The sequence below is a fragment of the Exophiala xenobiotica genome (assembly GCF_000835505.1).
Source record: "Exophiala xenobiotica strain CBS 118157 unplaced genomic scaffold supercont1.5, whole genome shotgun sequence".
NCBI lineage: Eukaryota > Fungi > Ascomycota > Eurotiomycetes > Chaetothyriales > Herpotrichiellaceae > Exophiala > Exophiala xenobiotica.
In genome coordinates this window covers 1,387,124-1,403,068 of record NW_013562490.1, presented here as the reverse complement: position 1 = coordinate 1,403,068, position 15,945 = coordinate 1,387,124, and the positions used below count along the sequence as shown (strand labels likewise).

At 52.3% G+C, this 15,945-nt stretch overlaps 8 protein-coding genes across 8 annotated transcripts; 1 reads left to right on the top strand and 7 right to left on the bottom strand.

Moving 5' to 3' along the window:
• Window positions 1-157: 157 nt before the first annotated feature.
• Window positions 158-1,583, bottom strand: PV05_08260 (uncharacterized protein). The gene has a single exon (XM_013457760.1). The coding sequence runs from the start codon at window positions 1,486-1,488 to the stop codon at window positions 250-252; it is 1,239 nt and encodes a 412-aa protein (XP_013313214.1). The 5' UTR covers window positions 1,489-1,583; the 3' UTR covers window positions 158-249.
• Window positions 1,584-2,112: 529 nt separating this feature from the next.
• On the bottom strand, window positions 2,113-3,039 carry PV05_08259 (60S acidic ribosomal protein P1). The gene is made up of 3 exons (XM_013457759.1): window positions 2,887-3,039; window positions 2,561-2,786; window positions 2,113-2,500 (listed from the first exon to the last, which is right to left on the bottom strand). The coding sequence occupies exons 1-3, from the start codon at window positions 2,953-2,955 to the stop codon at window positions 2,454-2,456; spliced, it is 342 nt and encodes a 113-aa protein (XP_013313213.1). The 5' UTR covers window positions 2,956-3,039; the 3' UTR covers window positions 2,113-2,453.
• Window positions 3,040-3,183: 144 nt separating this feature from the next.
• PV05_08258 (uncharacterized protein) lies at window positions 3,184-4,534 on the top strand. Its single transcript, XM_013457758.1, has one exon. It carries the CDS (start codon window positions 3,338-3,340, stop codon window positions 4,304-4,306), a length of 969 nt encoding a protein of 322 aa, XP_013313212.1. The 5' UTR covers window positions 3,184-3,337; the 3' UTR covers window positions 4,307-4,534.
• Window positions 4,444-6,144, bottom strand: PV05_08257 (uncharacterized protein). Its single transcript, XM_013457757.1, has 3 exons — window positions 5,774-6,144; window positions 5,589-5,722; window positions 4,444-5,537 (listed from the first exon to the last, which is right to left on the bottom strand). The coding sequence occupies exons 1-3, from the start codon at window positions 5,846-5,848 to the stop codon at window positions 4,730-4,732; spliced, it is 1,017 nt and encodes a 338-aa protein (XP_013313211.1). The 5' UTR covers window positions 5,849-6,144; the 3' UTR covers window positions 4,444-4,729.
• Window positions 6,145-6,604: 460 nt separating this feature from the next.
• Window positions 6,605-8,554, bottom strand: PV05_08256 (uncharacterized protein). Its single transcript, XM_013457756.1, has one exon. It carries the CDS (start codon window positions 8,286-8,288, stop codon window positions 6,792-6,794), a length of 1,497 nt encoding a protein of 498 aa, XP_013313210.1. The 5' UTR covers window positions 8,289-8,554; the 3' UTR covers window positions 6,605-6,791.
• A 469-nt stretch (window positions 8,555-9,023) lies between these two features.
• PV05_08255 (uncharacterized protein) lies at window positions 9,024-11,484 on the bottom strand. The gene is made up of 4 exons (XM_013457755.1): window positions 10,516-11,484; window positions 10,311-10,470; window positions 9,689-10,264; window positions 9,024-9,635 (listed from the first exon to the last, which is right to left on the bottom strand). Exons 1-4 carry the CDS (start codon window positions 11,362-11,364, stop codon window positions 9,610-9,612), a joined length of 1,611 nt encoding a protein of 536 aa, XP_013313209.1. The 5' UTR covers window positions 11,365-11,484; the 3' UTR covers window positions 9,024-9,609.
• A 455-nt stretch (window positions 11,485-11,939) lies between these two features.
• Window positions 11,940-13,940, bottom strand: PV05_08254 (uncharacterized protein). Its single transcript, XM_013457754.1, has 2 exons — window positions 13,448-13,940; window positions 11,940-13,395 (listed from the first exon to the last, which is right to left on the bottom strand). The coding sequence occupies exons 1-2, from the start codon at window positions 13,613-13,615 to the stop codon at window positions 12,073-12,075; spliced, it is 1,491 nt and encodes a 496-aa protein (XP_013313208.1). The 5' UTR covers window positions 13,616-13,940; the 3' UTR covers window positions 11,940-12,072.
• A 233-nt stretch (window positions 13,941-14,173) lies between these two features.
• PV05_08253 (uncharacterized protein) lies at window positions 14,174-15,870 on the bottom strand. The gene is made up of 2 exons (XM_013457753.1): window positions 15,212-15,870; window positions 14,174-15,161 (listed from the first exon to the last, which is right to left on the bottom strand). The coding sequence occupies exons 1-2, from the start codon at window positions 15,529-15,531 to the stop codon at window positions 14,657-14,659; spliced, it is 825 nt and encodes a 274-aa protein (XP_013313207.1). The 5' UTR covers window positions 15,532-15,870; the 3' UTR covers window positions 14,174-14,656.
• Window positions 15,871-15,945: the final 75 nt, after the last annotated feature.

The window sequence follows — 15,945 nt, the reverse complement described above, 5'->3', positions numbered from 1 at the left end:
GGAACCAACAGCCGAGCGATACTCCAACTCCTGTCAGATATTTGTAGACCCGGTTCACTCTGCGACTCAGCACGTCTGTAAACACAAAAGGATCTTTTGGGATTCCGGGAGCGTGACCACGAAGACATGACAAGACAAAGGGTACAGTCGGAGGCTGTTGTCATCTTTTATCGATATAGAGCTACTTGATATGAAGGATAGTTTAGACTCGGCTTGGCTTGTCCTAGGTACTCGTAGGCTGCGTCAGCCTCATTCTACCACCATCTCTAGAATCTCCATGACCTGGTCCTTCTCCGTGATGGGCTTCGCATTCGTCTGAATCCAATGATCCGTCAGACTGTTCGTCGCGAGTCCGTCCAACTTGTCTCTTCCGACGCCCACGTCCTTCAGGGTCCGCGGCATACCTATTTGTCGGAATATGGCGTCCAGAATATCACCTAGATCCACTTTATCCAAAGCCCCAGGTTCATTGCCATACTTTGCTTGTAGCAGGTCCTTCACCACAGGCGAGCGTAGCAGGACTTTCTTCGTGTATGCCTGTCTTTCAACGTTGGCGCCGACCTTCTCGTTCCATTTGCACACGGCAGGTAGCATGATACAGCTCGTCTCGCCGTGGCCCACGCCCAAGGGTCCGAGTTGATGACCGATGGCATGACTTGCGCCGAGGGGCACACCGGAGGATACTGCGCTCATGGCCTCGATGACGCCGCGCATGGTTTCGAACCGGGCGTCGAGGTCCTTGGGGTCCTTGTGCGTGCGGATCAGTGCGGGTACAAGACGCAGCAATCCCTTCTCGGCCTCGGCGTCGCCCTTTTCGTTGGACAGGAGACTGCACAATGTCTCGACGCAATGGTCGACAGCCCTGACGCCCGTGCTCAGCCAAATGCGCTCCGGCGTCGTCGTGGTCAATTCCGGATCAAGCACGACGAGGCTGGGGTTCCGCTCCGGCAGGGAGAACAGCTGTTTTCGGTCACTCCCGTCGTCGCGCGTCACACCCGCGAGCGCCTGGTACTCGCCGCCAGACAGACTCGTTGGGATCGCGACGTGTCGTATCACGGGGTCCTTGCAGTCTTTGCCGTGCGAGGCGAGCTTCTCCATGCCTTCGGAAGTGGTCATGTCGTTGGCCAGCATCCAGCAAATGACCTTGGCGGCGTCGGTGAGACTGCCGGCGCCCAGCGTGACGATGCAGTCGGGGTTCTTGGGCGCGGCGTCCTGTGCGACTTCGAGAACTTGGTTCCAGTGCGTGTGTGGGGCCAGGCCGATTCGTGTGCCGACGACCTTGTCGCCGAGGGCATGTTGGAGCCGTTTGAGGGCGTCGGTGTTCTTGGAGAGAGAGTTGGACGCGATGATGTACACGCGCTTAAGACTGAGAGTGTGTTCGATGTGGTATGCGGCTGCTTCGTCGAAGTGGAGGCCGTATGTGATGTATGGAATCGGGCGGTCGTTGAAGGCTGGCTCGAGGTGGTCGATGCCGTATGAGAATGGCATGGTCGTAGCCTTGCGGAGAAATCAAGTCGCTAGATTCTGAACGCTACTAAGTAAGGTATACACACTAGAAAATAGAATAAAATGAAGGACCTGGCTTGTAAAAGGATGCTTAGAAACTAGACAAGAGGCGTGGGGCTGGCAAATGATATCAAATGTTGGAGTAGCCCTTAAGTCCGGATGTGGAGAAAGGGACATGCACGAGGCTGAGAATTTGCATGCGGGATGCGTCCGCCTACTAGGATTGTGTGCAAATAGCTTCAAAGACACAGAAGCATGAAGAACACTACAGAGAACAATGCGTGCTTGAGGGGACATGAAGAGATCATGTACGAAACGACGCGGCAACCACACGACGGCGTGGGGAGAGCATTCCAGCTTCATGGTGCGCCAGATCCTTGCAACTTCCTAAATGGGGACGAGATAGGTTCGAGAAGACCCAATCAGACGATGGAGGACGACTCATGCGAACCAAGACACTCATCTCAGGGTTAGTAGTCTTCTCAGAAGTTTTCTCAGTCTGTCGAACACCGGCATTCGTACACAGCAAGGCAAGCGCCTCGGGACCGAGAACTTCAACGGCAAAATGCAAGCATAGCAACAAAGCAATGACAAATAAATGCCAGGCAGCGGCAAAGTATGGTCTTTTTCTTCAATGAGTTATTGACATTGTGGATCAATTGCTCGAAAGATGATTTCTGGCTCGATGTAAGTCCGCATGAGTCTTAGCATACCCTTGCTCGTCCCGGACCGTTCTTCTCGAGTTTTGTCTGCTCGATTGATATCCACAAATGTCAAATGCCTTGGAACGGATACAAAGTTCCCTCCTCACAAGAGCGAAACGATCCACCTATTGGTGACACAAGGCAGGGAGGTGTGCATTGATTGCAGGAATATTCGTGTGAATGATCTCTTTTCTCGGAAACGTCGTGGTGGAGAATAAAGGGCAGTACGTAAAACCGACGCGCTTAGTCGAAGAGACCGAAACCCATGTCCTCGTCTGATTCTTCCTTCTCTGTAGCGAGGAAAATGGTCAGTCAATTTGTGTCAATCGAACATGCAGTGCCAATCTTACCCTCTTCTTTCTTCTCCTCCTCAGCAGGAGCGGCGGCTTCAGCACCGCCAGCAGCAGGAGCACCACCGGCAGCAGGGGCGGCAGCTGCGGCACCACCACCAGAGCCAACATTCAGAAGCATGTCCTTCACATCCTTGCCCTCGAGAGCCTTCGCGAAAAGAGAGGCCCAGATAGGTTCGACATCAGCGACGTTGGCGGCCTTGATGAGGGTGTTCAATTTGTCGGCCTGCAGGAAGCAAGTCAAGTCAGCCATGCTTTCGCCAAAACATTGTGTCTAGCCAATCTACACAGGCTTTGGGAGGAGTCCCGTGGGTGGAATTTCATACAGTGATTTCAATGCCATCGTCGGCAAGGATCAGAGCGGCGTAAGCGCTGGCGAGCTCGGCGTTGGACATCTTGACGACTTGGAAGACTGTCGGTTTAGTTGGGAGTCTGTGAGTGGTGGTTGTCGAGGAATTCAAGATGCGCGCAGTTTGGAGTCTGAAGGCCGAGTTTGTGGGAGGAGTCGGCCAAGATTTTTGATTATGATCACGTGAATTGCTTGGCACGTTATCAGCCTTGCACGGAGACGAGGCTGAGATCGACCAATTCCGTCATTCATGCTTCAAGTCTTCCAATACGATGGTACCTCTAGACACTCCCATGTAAATGATAAATGAGCTTTCGTTGGGACAATTTGATGTTTAATTTTGCTATGCTGGGAACATAACATCATCTTCTGCGCCAGGCTTAAAAGCTGAGATCTAGAATCCAGTATCCTATCGCTACAACTCTACCATGTCCCACTCCCACATCGACATGGCGTCCCTTCAGACATTGCGCTCCCAATTCACCCAATCTCTAAAAGACTTCGCCTCCTCACCGTCCAGCACATTCAAAATCCTGAGTTCCATCCCACCATCTTCCCCACCCAGCTCGTCACCCATTCGAACCCTCTACGTCCTAGACTCATCCTTCAACCCACCCTCCAAAGCACACCTAGCACTCGTCAAAAACGCCCTCAGAGCATCAAAAGTCATCTCCGCATCCAACTCGCAAAATGATCTCTCCCGACCACCAGCATCCCACACGAAATCCCGAGTGCTCTTCCTCCTGGCCACGGTCAACGCCGACAAATCACCCGAGCCCGCCGCCTTCCCGGACCGCCTTGTCATGATGACCCTGATGGCGGAGGAATTACGCTCCTCGTTCCATTCATCACCTGTAGTCGACATCGGCATTACCAAGGAACCGTACTTCATCGACAAGGCGACCTCCATCGACGAGTCCGGTGTGTACACGCCCTTCTCGCCCAATCCAGGGGAGCACTTCGAACAGATTCACCTCACCGGCTTCGACACGCTGGTCCGGATATTCACCGCAAAATACTACCCGCACCACACGCCGCCGTTGTCTGCATTGGAACCGTTCTTGACGCGCCATCGCGTTCGCGCCACGGTCAGGGTCGACGAGCAAAGTCCGTCGAAGAACCTCCAACAGACGACTAGTGGTCGTGATTTGTCTAGTATGGACGGGCAACTGGCGTACCTCAGGGGCCTTGGCAATGGAAATCTAGAGGCCGAAGGGATGAAGAGGGAATGGGCGGAGAGGGTGGAACTTGTGGTTGATGAGACCGGGGAGACGGAGGGTGTTAGTTCGACGAAGATTCGCAATGCGGTCAAGGAGGGGAACTGGGAGGAAGTCGACGGGTTGGTTGGGAGAGGAGTGGGCGAGTGGGTGAGAACAAGGGGGCTGTACAAAGAATGACCACTTATATGTACAGAGTAGACGGGGTCTGGATGTTATCTAGACATGGTTATGAACATAGGCAGAACTCGAAACCACCACTGACGAGTCCATACTCCGTAGGTACGCGATGCTATGATGTGTCCTGGGTGCGTATTCTCGTCAAAGCCCAGTACAAGGCTATGAATATACATCAGAGATAAGGCGTACATCAGAGACAATGCGAGCTCGTAGAAGGGAACTTTGTCATGAAACACAGGAGGAAATCACATATCGAAAAATAATGACCAATACTTTACAAATATCTTGACCAGAAACTGCCCTCCAACGACACAACTAACGTGGTGGTGCATTGCTGCCATTGCTGTGTCTGTTCGTCCTTGACTGCTCATGACCTCCGCCCCCAGTCTGAGTATGCAATTCCTCTCGCTTCATCGAAGACATCTAAGCATCACCACCCTTCTCGCCAGGCCTGACATCTCCTGTGCCCTGACTCAATCCAACTCCTCCAGCACCAGGCTTGGCGGAGTCCGAGGTTTCCATACTCGATACAGGATCAGTGCGCTCCAAACCCTTGGGGCCCTGGTCTCTCGGGTTGTGCATCTGCTCACTCAGTTTATCCCCACCAGCCGGGGCACGAGATGAGTTGTCACCCTCGCCTGCTGTTTCATCCCTCCTCTTGCTATGCGCAGGCCTGGGAGCCGTCGTGGTCGAGTCGGTGTCAGTGATCTTTTCACCCGTAGGCGTGAGTCCGAACACGGCCGAGTGCGAGCCAGGAGCCCCAGTGCCAGTCAACTTCTTCTCGTGGTCGTTACCAATGACTGCAGGATCGCGACCCTGGCTGGTGTTTTGGTGGTGGCTCGAGCTCGACTCGTCGATTTGGTCGGAGCTTGAAGTCTCGGGGGACTTCTTGTGGTGCAGCAGGTTTGGCAGACCGTGGTGGGACTTGTGCTCGGTGGAATCGGAGCCGTGGGACGTCGTTTGTTGGGCTTGGTGTTCTTGATGGGCATGTTGGGCTTGTTGATGGATGTTCTGCTCGCTGTGGGAGGTTGCTTCGTGGGCTGGTGCTTGGTACTGGGAGTCAGTGCCGTGAGTGCTTCCATAGCCGGAGCCGGACTGATGCTCGAAGCTGGTGCCTTGAGTGGTTGGCTGGTGAGACTGGTGCTCGAGGCCCGTGCCATGGCCCATGGTTTGAGAGGATTGGTGCTCTGTATCACGGCCTTGGGTAATTGCGTCGTGGATGGGGGCATGCCTACAAATACATAGTCAGCATTAGAGATACCCAGTTGAGCGGCGTTCATACCCCCCGTGTTCGTATGTTTCGTCCCCAGTCGATCCAGTGGTGTTCGAGCCTGTCGAAGCGGCACCACGTTCATACCCTCCGGTTGCAGACGATCCAGTGGTAGTTGGACCAGTCGCAGTCGAAGTGGACGAAGCCTAAGCGCGAGTCAGTGACGGTCCGCAGGACAGCTAAGTAAGATATCTTACGTTCCGGGTGCCGGAGGTGGTATCCTCCTTGTTGCTGCCCATGATGTTGCTGATTGTGTGTTTTACAGATTCCATCTTTGCTAGGTACCAACGTTTCTCTTCTTCAAAAGTATGTCTTTGTAGGTTTGTGCTTTCAAGGTAGCAGAATTCGCAAGGTCATGTAATGAGGCTTTGGTGGGAAGATAAGGAAGAGCAGGCGAGGACATGGATATAAAGCCATCCTTGCCGTGTTACGTCTTCTGCCAGATACCGGACTGTGGGCAGGTTTACATGGTCATGGTCATGGTCATGGGAGCTGACGCCATGAAGATGCGTCATAGCGCATCGGACTCACTGGATTCGACCAGAAAAATACGTACCGTGTTCAGCACGATGATGCCGCGCACCGATCAACCAAGATTTTGGAGGGGAAAAGAAGCATCATCATTGCGGGGCAGAGGGCGCCTGGAGGGGTCTTCCATGACTTCTACGAGTACGAGATCGCCCACTCAGTTACCAAGCTTTATAAGCTCGCCAAAACTCTCCCATCAAGCAATAACAAGGTGTGGTAGACGAACCAGTGGGTGACACCCCAAGATTCCACATCATGGGAGTCGAAAAGCAAGTGGTTGTAGCCAGATACAACACAGTGAGTTAGTACACAGTAGTACACAAGTAGGTGCCACACGCGCTGAGAAGGTTGGACTTGGATTGTCCGCTCTGTCGTCATCGTGCAGGAACACGAACTCACCAACACAGGGGATCTGGCGAGCTGGATGGCGGCATGATGGCGGTTTGGAAATTCGCTTCAGATCGGATCGCATCGTTACCGGATCCACTCCATACTTAAATGCCTTAGGTACTTGGCTACTATCTTGCCATTTGGAATCTTCGTACAATCGTGAAGCACAGCTCGGGATCTCCAAGATCAAATTTGTGATGCAAGAAAGCTTTATACAAGAATTGAAAGATGTTCACTCCCATTCCAACATTCCACGTCCTACAGCACCTGTTTCGCCCCTGTCCTGTCAATGCTCGCTCATGGCTTCCATCCAGCGGGTGTTTCTGTAGCATATCTTGATACTGTCATGAATCCGGAGCTGCCTAGCTGCTGCTTCTGCGTTTCAGTGCCATTTCTGAAACTATATCCAGTCGACATGGTTGAACTACCTGTGCTGGTAGTGGTAGATGCCGACACGCTCGAAGTGCTCAGGCTCGCGCTGGTGGATGTCTCCTGAACTTGAACCGGAATTGATGGTTTGCTAAATGTAGGCGAAGCAGTAACTGTGATCGTGCTTTGGACAGTCTCGGTCATTGTGACATAGGAGATACCGCATGCACCAGCTCCATTGCCCGATCCAGCGGGAGAGGATCCTACAGCAGCTACTCCAGTTTGCGCAGCCACAACTGTTACAGTTTGCGTTGTTGTAGACATGAGAGTGATCGTGGTGGTGGCCCCTATATCGGTCGGCGTTGCACCAACTGCATGGTTCTGAGAAGCACCCACGCCAGTTGGAGATGGCTTTGTGATGGTAGCATAAACCGTGCTTGTCAGGTAGAATGTCTTTGTTTGGCGGATCGTGGTGGTGATGACAGAAGCTGATGGCCCCGAACCAATAGTCATCGTCAATGTCTTATCTTCGATACTGGTGCTGACCTCAACAGCCTCGCTGGAGGTAGCGGTGATGTCAGCTGGAATCTTCGCGCTGCTCGTAGTTTGTGCTGCAATCACAGGGCTGCCTGTGGTCGAGGTGATCTCTACCGCAATCTCTGAACTGCCACCCGTCGTGGAAGTCGAGCTTGTCCAACCCGACCATGTCGCAACATCACTGGTGGTTGTGCCGTCAGTAGCGGAGGAGGAAGTGGCGACATCCTCGATTTCAGCACTGGTAGTGGATGTTGCAGTGGACGAGGAGGTCGTGGTATCTCCAGCTCCGGTGGCGCTAGTAGTAGTCGTGGCGCTGGTAGACGAAGTGGCAGCGGCAGCCTCAACACCGGTGCTGTTGCTCATTGAAGATGTCAGGGTCGAATCAGCTGATGACGATGATACAGTACTATTGGTTAATTCAGTGGTTGAAGAGGTTGTCGTCACAGCGGCTAGTTCCGAACTGGCAGTAGTACTGTTCGTCACATCAGAGGACGAGGCGGCCGTGATAGCCGCAACTTGTGAGTCAATATCAGTGGTTGTAGTTGTATTCAGGGAGGGAGTTGTGGTGCCCGTCACTCCTGCACTGGTTGAGGTCGTGGTTGAGGTCGATGCGACATCAGCAACAGCGGACTCGGAAGTGGTAGTCGAGGTAGTGTCGGCAGCAATAGAGTCGATAGTAGTGGAAATGCTGCTACCGGCTGTAATCGTCGCGACACTGCTGCTGCTGGCTGCAGCGTCCACGATCAAGCTCGAAGTGGTCGTCATGGTCCAATCAGACCAGGTGGTGTCGTTGCCATATTGACGTCTATACAGCATGCCGTCAGGACGAGCCTGCGCCTGCGCCAACGTCAAGGATGCGACCAACAGAGCTATGGTCTTGAACTGCATTTTGGCCCCCCTTGCGTTTTCGTTTCGGTTTTCGGGTCTTCGCACGGTGGTCTGGAACGTATCAAAGGGTTGCTGTCTCTGGCAGGATCAACCCGCGCCAAATGAATGTCAAATGTGTCAAGAAAAGAACGACTTGGGGGAGGAGATGTGGAAAAGGAGCGACTGACGTCTCTAGGACGTATGAAGATGGTGTAAAGAACGACGACTCGAAGAGAACTCAAAACACAAAAAGCAGAGCGGAGGGAAGAAAAGGTGAGCACGAGGCGATTTACCCATTTTTGCGAGGAAATTGTAGGAGCATGGCGAGTTTGCCTGTGGCCACACCTGTCCCAGGCACATCCCAGGTCGCTCCCCCACCGCATGAGATCCAGCTTGAAACACAGTCGATAAACGGTGGAAGTGTGGGATGGATCATGGAGATGATTGACTGGGGGCAAGGGACAAGGAGAGTCGATGTCGCACGATGTGGTTTGGTCAGTACCAAATTCAGGGGTTGGGTGAAGAAGGAAGAAATGCTCACGGAAAGAATGGAATGCGACCTGATTGGCTACTTGCGCGTCAAATAAGATCTCGCCCTAAACCTGGTTGGAATTAGCGGCATCTGGCGGAGGATTCTCCTGACTTCTCAAACAGCGTCTCCGACACGCCGAGGACTCTTTCGTCTCCATTAAGTGTCCTGCTCATCAATTGCAGCGGAGGACATATACGCAGTGTAGTGGCAGCATTGTTGCCCTCATGCCACTGGCGAAAGGTGGTTGGAAAATCATGAGAATGACTGGCATCTGCCACGTCAGCGGTAAGTACGGTAAACAAGCTGGTCGTAGCAGTAATAATGCCTGGGCCTTGCGGCAATCTGCCTGTGTTACCTGCATATCATGCATGTCATCTCGGCAAAGTCTCGATACGCTTGAATACGCGTTCCAAATCCCTGGCTGCAACGTACGTTGCTCAAGGTTTCTCATGCACAATGGCAAAGCGACTGGGCTAAGTGAACAATGATATGTCCGATGCTCCTCTGATCTGCGAGTCCTTGCCATTCATCAACGGCCCTGAAGACATGTGCCATACAAGCATAGCCTGGCGGGAAGGGCCTCGTATGCCCCATGAGCATCACCCATGTTCCTTCTGAGATTGGACTCTCACCAGGTCCCACGAGGGCAGTATGGCAGTAGGCTGGGTGGCACATTCGAGAATGAAGGCGACGAGTGCAGATCAAGGCCGCATAGTTCTAGCACTCCAATTGCTTCAGGTCCATGAGCAGGTAATCTCTTCATTGTCAACCATTTGCTCCGTCTGTTTGCGATCTTTTGCTCCATTTTATCTAGCATTGATGTGGTTCTCCTTCATCTGCAATACCATGTCAGTATGATTGGACCATCCAATATCTGGCACAGACTTACGTTTGATCATCTTCTTCATGGCCAGGACCAGACTGACAGTCATAACAGCAAACCCGAATACGATGCATAAGACCGCAGGTATGGTCTTCCAGCTCCTCGTACTCAGTTTGATATAACACAACGGTGGCAAGATGTAGGCAAGCGCACACGCGCTGGTTGCGCCTATCAATTCAAACACCGCTCCCAAGTCACAAGTAAGAAGGCTCATCGCCATTGCGCTGACCACCAGAGCGCTGCTGAAAATCAGATGTCGATTGGGTTGATATGGTTCTTCCGGAAACCAGTAGTTGTTCATGACTTCTCTGCAGACAAAGCATTCGAGGGGCAGAGTGGTGAGCATGTTGAGACCAAAACACAACCGGGCAATTTGAACCATCACGTGTCCTTGCGAAGGAAAGTTGTTCAACACATTGCCTTTCGTTCGGTCGCCGAAGGTGAGAAAGCCCGCGAGTGCCATGACAAGGCATGCAACGAGGGAGATGAAAGTGCTGTAATGAGTGACGGTCGCAAAGCGGTCTAACGTGGGCGTCTTCAAAGAGCCATAAATGAGCAGAGAATTGTGATGACAGACAAACGCTACAAAGTCAGCAATCATTCCCCATAGATGGCAAGGGCAAAGTACCGAATGAAATGACCCCAACCGCTTGAAAGAAGCCATCGTTGACAAATAACAACCCTTTGACATTTCCTCGAAGGTCCGGGTCCACAAATGCTCCCTGAGTGACGACCGTCACAATGATTATGAGCATGCTGATTAACGCCAGTGTAGACGCTTTGGCAAGCTGCCGCCGTTAACAATAGTCCCAAAATGCATAGAAATAACACACCTTTGCAATATCCCTGTACAAGCTCAGAGGTAAACTGATCCCCAAAATGAACAGTATTATAACAGCCCTCCTGTCAGTCAGGAGCCATAGAAAGGGCACATCCCTCAAACCCGGAATCAATGATTCGAGGACATGGGGAATAGTATCGCCCACAATAATGCAGAAAGCAATCATCCCGCCAAATGCAAACGCCCATTGTGCCACTGAAATCGCAACAAGCCCGCTCCTACCGAAACAATGCTGCATGGTCGCCTGGAACGAGTCCGCCCCGGATAACTTGCTGTTGATAACGATCAAGCGTATCGTCCAGTCCACGGTTATTGTAAGGCCAACAAGAAGAATGACTCCCATCGTGAGACCTGCTTGTCTGAATGCATATGGTTGACCAATGATGCCTGCGCCGATGATCGAGTTTGCCATGTTCATGAACGCACTCTGCATGCCACTCTTTGGTCGGGCATTGGGTAAATGGTCTTCTGGCTGGAACGAGTCGGATAAAAAGGGTGACTCGGCGGGCGGAGTTATATTAGTGAGCAGCGGTGCATCTTGACTTGGGGAGTCGAGATAGTCCTCCTCTTCCATCCACCCCTCGGGAGTTTGGCCATTTCGTTGTTCATCAAGGTCGAAGCGTACCCTGTTGGTGGTTCGAGGAGTGCCATCTGGTCGAGGCTGGAGGAGGGAGGATTGTCTCTGTGCGAGAGGGCGAGTGAACTGGGAAGAGCTTATCGACGGACTTCGAGTCTGGTCAGAGTTGTCCTCTCCTGAGAATCGTGGGGAAGTGTGGCTTTCGAGGGTGCCATTCGGGGCGTGCTTGACTGAACCATCAGGATCCTCGTCATCTATGGTCATCTCGTACGGCGTTGCATCTCGTCTGTCTAGTCGACAGAATGAATGCACTTTCTAGTCCGAGTGAAGGTGTCAACATCTGGCATTGGAGGACGACGGAGGACCTCCGCCACGTGCCAACAAGGGATCTCGGTGTCCGATACGCCGATAAGGCTCTGACAAACCCCATTGCTGCTACGTGAGAGGAGCAGAGCCTCACAAGCTTCACCTTCACTACATAAGTCTCTATTGCTGCTCAACCAGTGAAGCATCTTCGGATGGCCGTTATGATGGACCATCCGTGTTGGTATTCGCAAGGAGACAAATCAGTCGGTTTTGACGAGGTAGTAAGGCAAAAATTTGACAAGGAACGAAAACCAAGAACACTTCCTCAGGTCGACTTGCTGCAGAAGGAGTTTAAACAGGGAGGCTGAGGTATGTCCATGGTCGGAAGGAGTCAACAGAGAGGCTCAGAAGATAGAAGGGTTACACATCTCAGACAAACATGCGCAGAGGGTGAAATTCAATAACATCGCGCAATACATCGCCGTTGCAATGAGTCGAACTGACCTACTCGGATAGGCATTCAAAATTCAAGATCGATGTTGACACCCGTAAATTGCACACTATCTCATGTTTTATGTGACTGGCGCCACCATATGCGCTTGAGCCCGAGAATGTACAATGCTATGACTGGAACAAGCTTCGCTGAAATGCTTTCATCATCATGAATTACAATATCAATCCAATAGTTAATGCAAGTAATACCATCGATACAACGTGTGTCGTCGCCTGTGACGCCGCAGACGAAGTAGTGTCGGAACTTCCGAATGGACTGCTGTCGCTAGCTTCAGATGATGTAGCCGCGGCAGCCGTAGATGTCGACGAGCTGCTCCCAGTAGTTGACGTTGTGATGGTCGTCGACGGCTTCGAAGCCGATGAACGAGAGTCAGAAGATGTGTGGCTCGATGATGAGGCGCTTCTCGTGGATGTTTTGCTTGTTGCTGATGTTGAAGATGAGCTGCCACTGCCACTACCTGATTCGGCTCCAAATCCAATCTGATTGTTGTCAAAGTCGAACACAGTGTAGACGTTCTTCAGAAAAACAGCGCCCAGTATCCACTCATTCGGCCCAAAAGCCTGATGGCCAATGATCTTGCTTTGGCAGCCATTGCCGAGGTTTTGGCCTACGTAGTCCTTGGGGGAGACTGCATACTGAACGCCAGAAAAGGTGAAGAAGACGTTGGCGTTACTTGAGCAGGGAACAACGAAAATTTCTCCGTTCTGAGCACTGCCCGGAATGAGGGCGTGTAGTGCCTGGGCATCAGACTTCGGCATCAGGACGTAAGATGTGCCAGTGTCGATTATGGCACTCTTGCCGCTGAAACCCACCCCTTTGCCGTCAACGCCGGCATCGTCTGCCGCGATTTCCCAGCTGGCCTCGTTGATGACCTTGGTATATCCCAGCTGGCCAGAGAATTTCGACGAGTCAACCCCACCGAACGTGAGTTGTCCATCCTTCGTCCCGTCCGAGGCGCGTTGAAGATGAATGCCGACAATGTTGTGGGACAAGCTGCCCTGTTGATCTAGTACTTCCATAATGGTAGACGTACCCAGTGCATCTGAACTGGGCCGACCTAGCCCTAAAATGCCGTCCATGGGATAGTTGTTGAAATCGTCCGACGCACTGGAAGCGATGCCGAAGCCCATGTGGACGGTGTAGTTAGCAAAGCTGACTTCATCTTGAGCCACAACCCCCTTGACCTGGCCAGTGCCGTAACTCAAACTCCACGTCTGAGATGTCGTCTTCAAAGAGGTCGAGTCGGCATTTCCAAAGGTATTATGTATTCCACAAGCGTTCGACGAGCAATTCGAGCCCATTACCCAGGTGTTTGCGGACCCGCTGTCGACCAACATGTACATCTCTTTCCCTGAAGATCCGAACTTCAAAATCGCAAAGTAGGTGAAGTCAGAGCCGTCCGAGTCGATCGCCACCGCATTTGGGACGTTAGGGTTGTTGGATTTGACTACTGTGAAGTCATTCCCTCTCTTCTGCTGCACAATGCTTTAGCATCATGGCGTCTGCGACAAACAATTCATGACCTACCCTTCTTCTCTGTATGTCGACTGTGACGCCTCCGACGCCCTCTGCAGGCCGCGGCTCAATGTCCAGTGGGACGAACCTTCTAACGTTTCCGCCATCACCATCGTGGTAGGGATAGAACGCTGAAGCGTAACTGGAAAGCAGCAGTAAGGGGAGCCATCTGCTGAGCATTGTCGTCGATATCAGCACATAAAATGCAAGTCTTTAGAGTCGAAATTTCCGTCTATTCCAGGAGCCAGTCCGAATTATAGTCGCATTAAGAATATTCCCGTTTGGTATCCAGCCAACATGAGCGATCGTGTGGTTGTAACGTATGCAGTATCGGTAGACACAGAGTTTGAGAGATACTCAGTCAAGAGATCCCTGTTTGAATGCCTGGTAGTAGTTGTATGAAGTAGTGAAGATGTAGGAAAGGAGCAGGAGAGAAGCCCTAGAGACATATGAGGACTAACATTCACGTCAGAAGCCAGTGGTCGAAGTCCTGACAGACTCCGGCCGTCGGGCACATGAAGGTCGAAGGAACGCCAGCGTCGCCATGCCAAGGGCGCCGAGGGCATCTGTGCATTTGTGAAGCGGGTCGAGCGTCCAGGGGGAAGAGGAAATGGTACCTGACGATCACTCGCGTTCGTCCCTGGGAATGTGCGCCCGAAACCAATGACAGTTGGTGGCTTTGGGCGCCCAGCCCCTCGCTAACTCTACGATGTCTTAGGCATTGCCTCATTCAGGAATGCGTCCAAAGCCACCAAGGGGAGAAAATACGGATACACCATGGTTGACCATGATGTTAGACTAGCACGACATGTCGAGATTTCGTCATACTTCTGACCTTATGTTCGGTACAAACCTCTTCAGCTCAATGACCAAATGTAACCCATGTCAACGGCTTGAATCGAAACTCGTCAGGGAAAAAGTCGGAGGTTGGGTCTGCACGGCTTGCTGCCAATCTGTGGATACAAAGTGTGGAGTCGAGCAAAGACACAGTGACGAACACGTCGAATCCGGAGAAGCAGAGCAACCGAGATTTGGAGATCATCAAGGCCAAAACATACCAGGGAGCAAAAAGTGCGCTGTGCGCAGCTTTGATTAAGAGAAATACACTCATCTCCCAGCCGCATGAAAGTATAGGTAAACACAAGACGCCGTGGGGTTGCTTGTACGCTGTCATGACCGTGTTACCACGAGTGTAGGTGAGGTGAATCATCGCCGCACAGCTCATGCTTTGGCTCCTTTCTGTGGGCCGCCGAATAGATCGTCAAGAAAACCGGACCAAATCTTGCGAATGGTCTGCTCATCTTTGTCTTTGACGGTGTCCACGAATTGCCGAGCACTGTTGCCGACCTGGTCGGTCAACGCAGTGAGCATCTCGACTGACATTTCCTTGTCATGATGGCCATCATGTAGGTCACTCAATGCACTCGCTGGGCTGCCTAAGGCATCGCCGACAGCTGAGATCTGAGGTTTCATGATCGTCTCATGACCTTGTGTATCTTGATAACCACCTGCAGCTGCATCGAGCTCTGGATACCTCTCCAGCACCGCTTCAGCCTGCTGGGAGCTGATGTCCGGGAGGATAGGGACTCGAATCTCAGGCGGTTGAGGGCCGTACTGCTCTTGGAACAGCTTAGGGAGGTAGGCGAAGTCAATGGTAGAGGAGTCGTGAACGGCCTTCAACTCATGTGATGTGTTGAAGTGTCTTTGGCCACCAGTATCGGAGGGGCTACTTCTCCATCAGTATCAAGGCCCTCCAACAAAGTTGTGGTCACATACCCAGAGATTGGCTTCTTCGTCTGCTCGACGGCGATGCGCCTCATGGCAATGGAAAAAGCCCGTGCCTGCAAGCTGTCATGACCGGCAAGGCGGTCAATGAGCTCATGTTTTGTGCCAGAAGCCGACAGTGTCCGCTTCTGACATTCTTGACGAAGATCTTGCAAGTTCCACGGTGTATAGGTCGTCTTGTGAGTAGGATCGATGGGTCGCGGATGGGCATGGACTCCAGTCATGTGGAGGCCTCGCTTCGCCGGAGTCCATCCGCTGGCCCGTTGGAGGTTGCGCAGAACTTTGAAGGAGGAGGCACGAGGAGCAGCCATGGTGTGTAAGATATAGGTTAGAGTCGAGACGTTGAGATGAGGAGTCTAGTGGATGGTATGGTAGATGTTGTGGTCGATGTAGTCTTGAGGAGGGTTCATAAGCCACTGGAGGAAGGTCGTGATGAGGGATGCAGGTTGAGGGATGAGTTGTGATGAGACGAGGTTTTGTACTGGTGGTCAAAAGGCGGTGACAATGAGAGAGTACGGGATAGCTCGGAGCCGGAATGAATGGTGTTACTGGAGATGACAGAAAGTGATCAAGATACGGAAATGCTATGCTTTATCTTGAGCTCGGCGATCAATTGTTGAGGGTAAGCCACAAGCTTCGGTCCCCGCGCCGTTGCTCGTCTGCTGAGTTGGGGAACACCAAAATCCTGCCGCTGCGGACACTAACACAGTGAATCCCTGCCTGGT

What these genes read in the sequence shown, in the direction of transcription:
- PV05_08259 (XM_013457759.1), bottom strand. Translation starts at nt 2,955, where the DNA reads ATGTCCAACGCCGAGCTCGCCAGCGCTTACGCCGCTCTGATCCTTGCC. An exon ending in ACGATGGCATTGAAATCACT is followed by an intron (nt 2,787 to 2,886) that starts GTATGAAATTCC and finishes TGCTTCCTGCAG; the next exon opens with GCCGACAAATTGAACACCCT. An exon ending in GGAGGAGAAGAAAGAAGAGG is followed by an intron (nt 2,501 to 2,560) that starts GTAAGATTGGCA and finishes TCCTCGCTACAG; the next exon opens with AGAAGGAAGAATCAGACGAG.
- PV05_08253 (XM_013457753.1), bottom strand. Translation starts at nt 15,531, where the DNA reads ATGGCTGCTCCTCGTGCCTCCTCCTTCAAAGTTCTGCGCAACCTCCAA. An exon ending in ACGAAGAAGCCAATCTCTGG is followed by an intron (nt 15,162 to 15,211) that starts GTATGTGACCAC and finishes ATGGAGAAGTAG; the next exon opens with CCCCTCCGATACTGGTGGCC.
- PV05_08256 (XM_013457756.1), bottom strand. Translation starts at nt 8,288, where the DNA reads ATGCAGTTCAAGACCATAGCTCTGTTGGTCGCATCCTTGACGTTGGCG.
- PV05_08255 (XM_013457755.1), bottom strand. Translation starts at nt 11,364, where the DNA reads ATGACCATAGATGACGAGGATCCTGATGGTTCAGTCAAGCACGCCCCG. An exon ending in TGTACAGGGATATTGCAAAG is followed by an intron (nt 10,471 to 10,515) that starts GTGTGTTATTTC and finishes TAACGGCGGCAG; the next exon opens with CTTGCCAAAGCGTCTACACT. An exon ending in GGTTGGGGTCATTTCATTCG is followed by an intron (nt 10,265 to 10,310) that starts GTACTTTGCCCT and finishes CTGACTTTGTAG; the next exon opens with CGTTTGTCTGTCATCACAAT.
- PV05_08254 (XM_013457754.1), bottom strand. Translation starts at nt 13,615, where the DNA reads ATGCTCAGCAGATGGCTCCCCTTACTGCTGCTTTCCAGTTACGCTTCA. An exon ending in TCGACATACAGAGAAGAAGG is followed by an intron (nt 13,396 to 13,447) that starts GTAGGTCATGAA and finishes AGCATTGTGCAG; the next exon opens with CAGAAGAGAGGGAATGACTT.
- PV05_08258 (XM_013457758.1), top strand. Translation starts at nt 3,338, where the DNA reads ATGTCCCACTCCCACATCGACATGGCGTCCCTTCAGACATTGCGCTCC.
- PV05_08260 (XM_013457760.1), bottom strand. Translation starts at nt 1,488, where the DNA reads ATGCCATTCTCATACGGCATCGACCACCTCGAGCCAGCCTTCAACGAC.
- PV05_08257 (XM_013457757.1), bottom strand. Translation starts at nt 5,848, where the DNA reads ATGGAATCTGTAAAACACACAATCAGCAACATCATGGGCAGCAACAAG. An exon ending in CCACCTCCGGCACCCGGAAC is followed by an intron (nt 5,723 to 5,773) that starts GTAAGATATCTT and finishes ACTCGCGCTTAG; the next exon opens with GCTTCGTCCACTTCGACTGC. An exon ending in GAAACATACGAACACGGGGG is followed by an intron (nt 5,538 to 5,588) that starts GTATGAACGCCG and finishes ATGTATTTGTAG; the next exon opens with GCATGCCCCCATCCACGACG.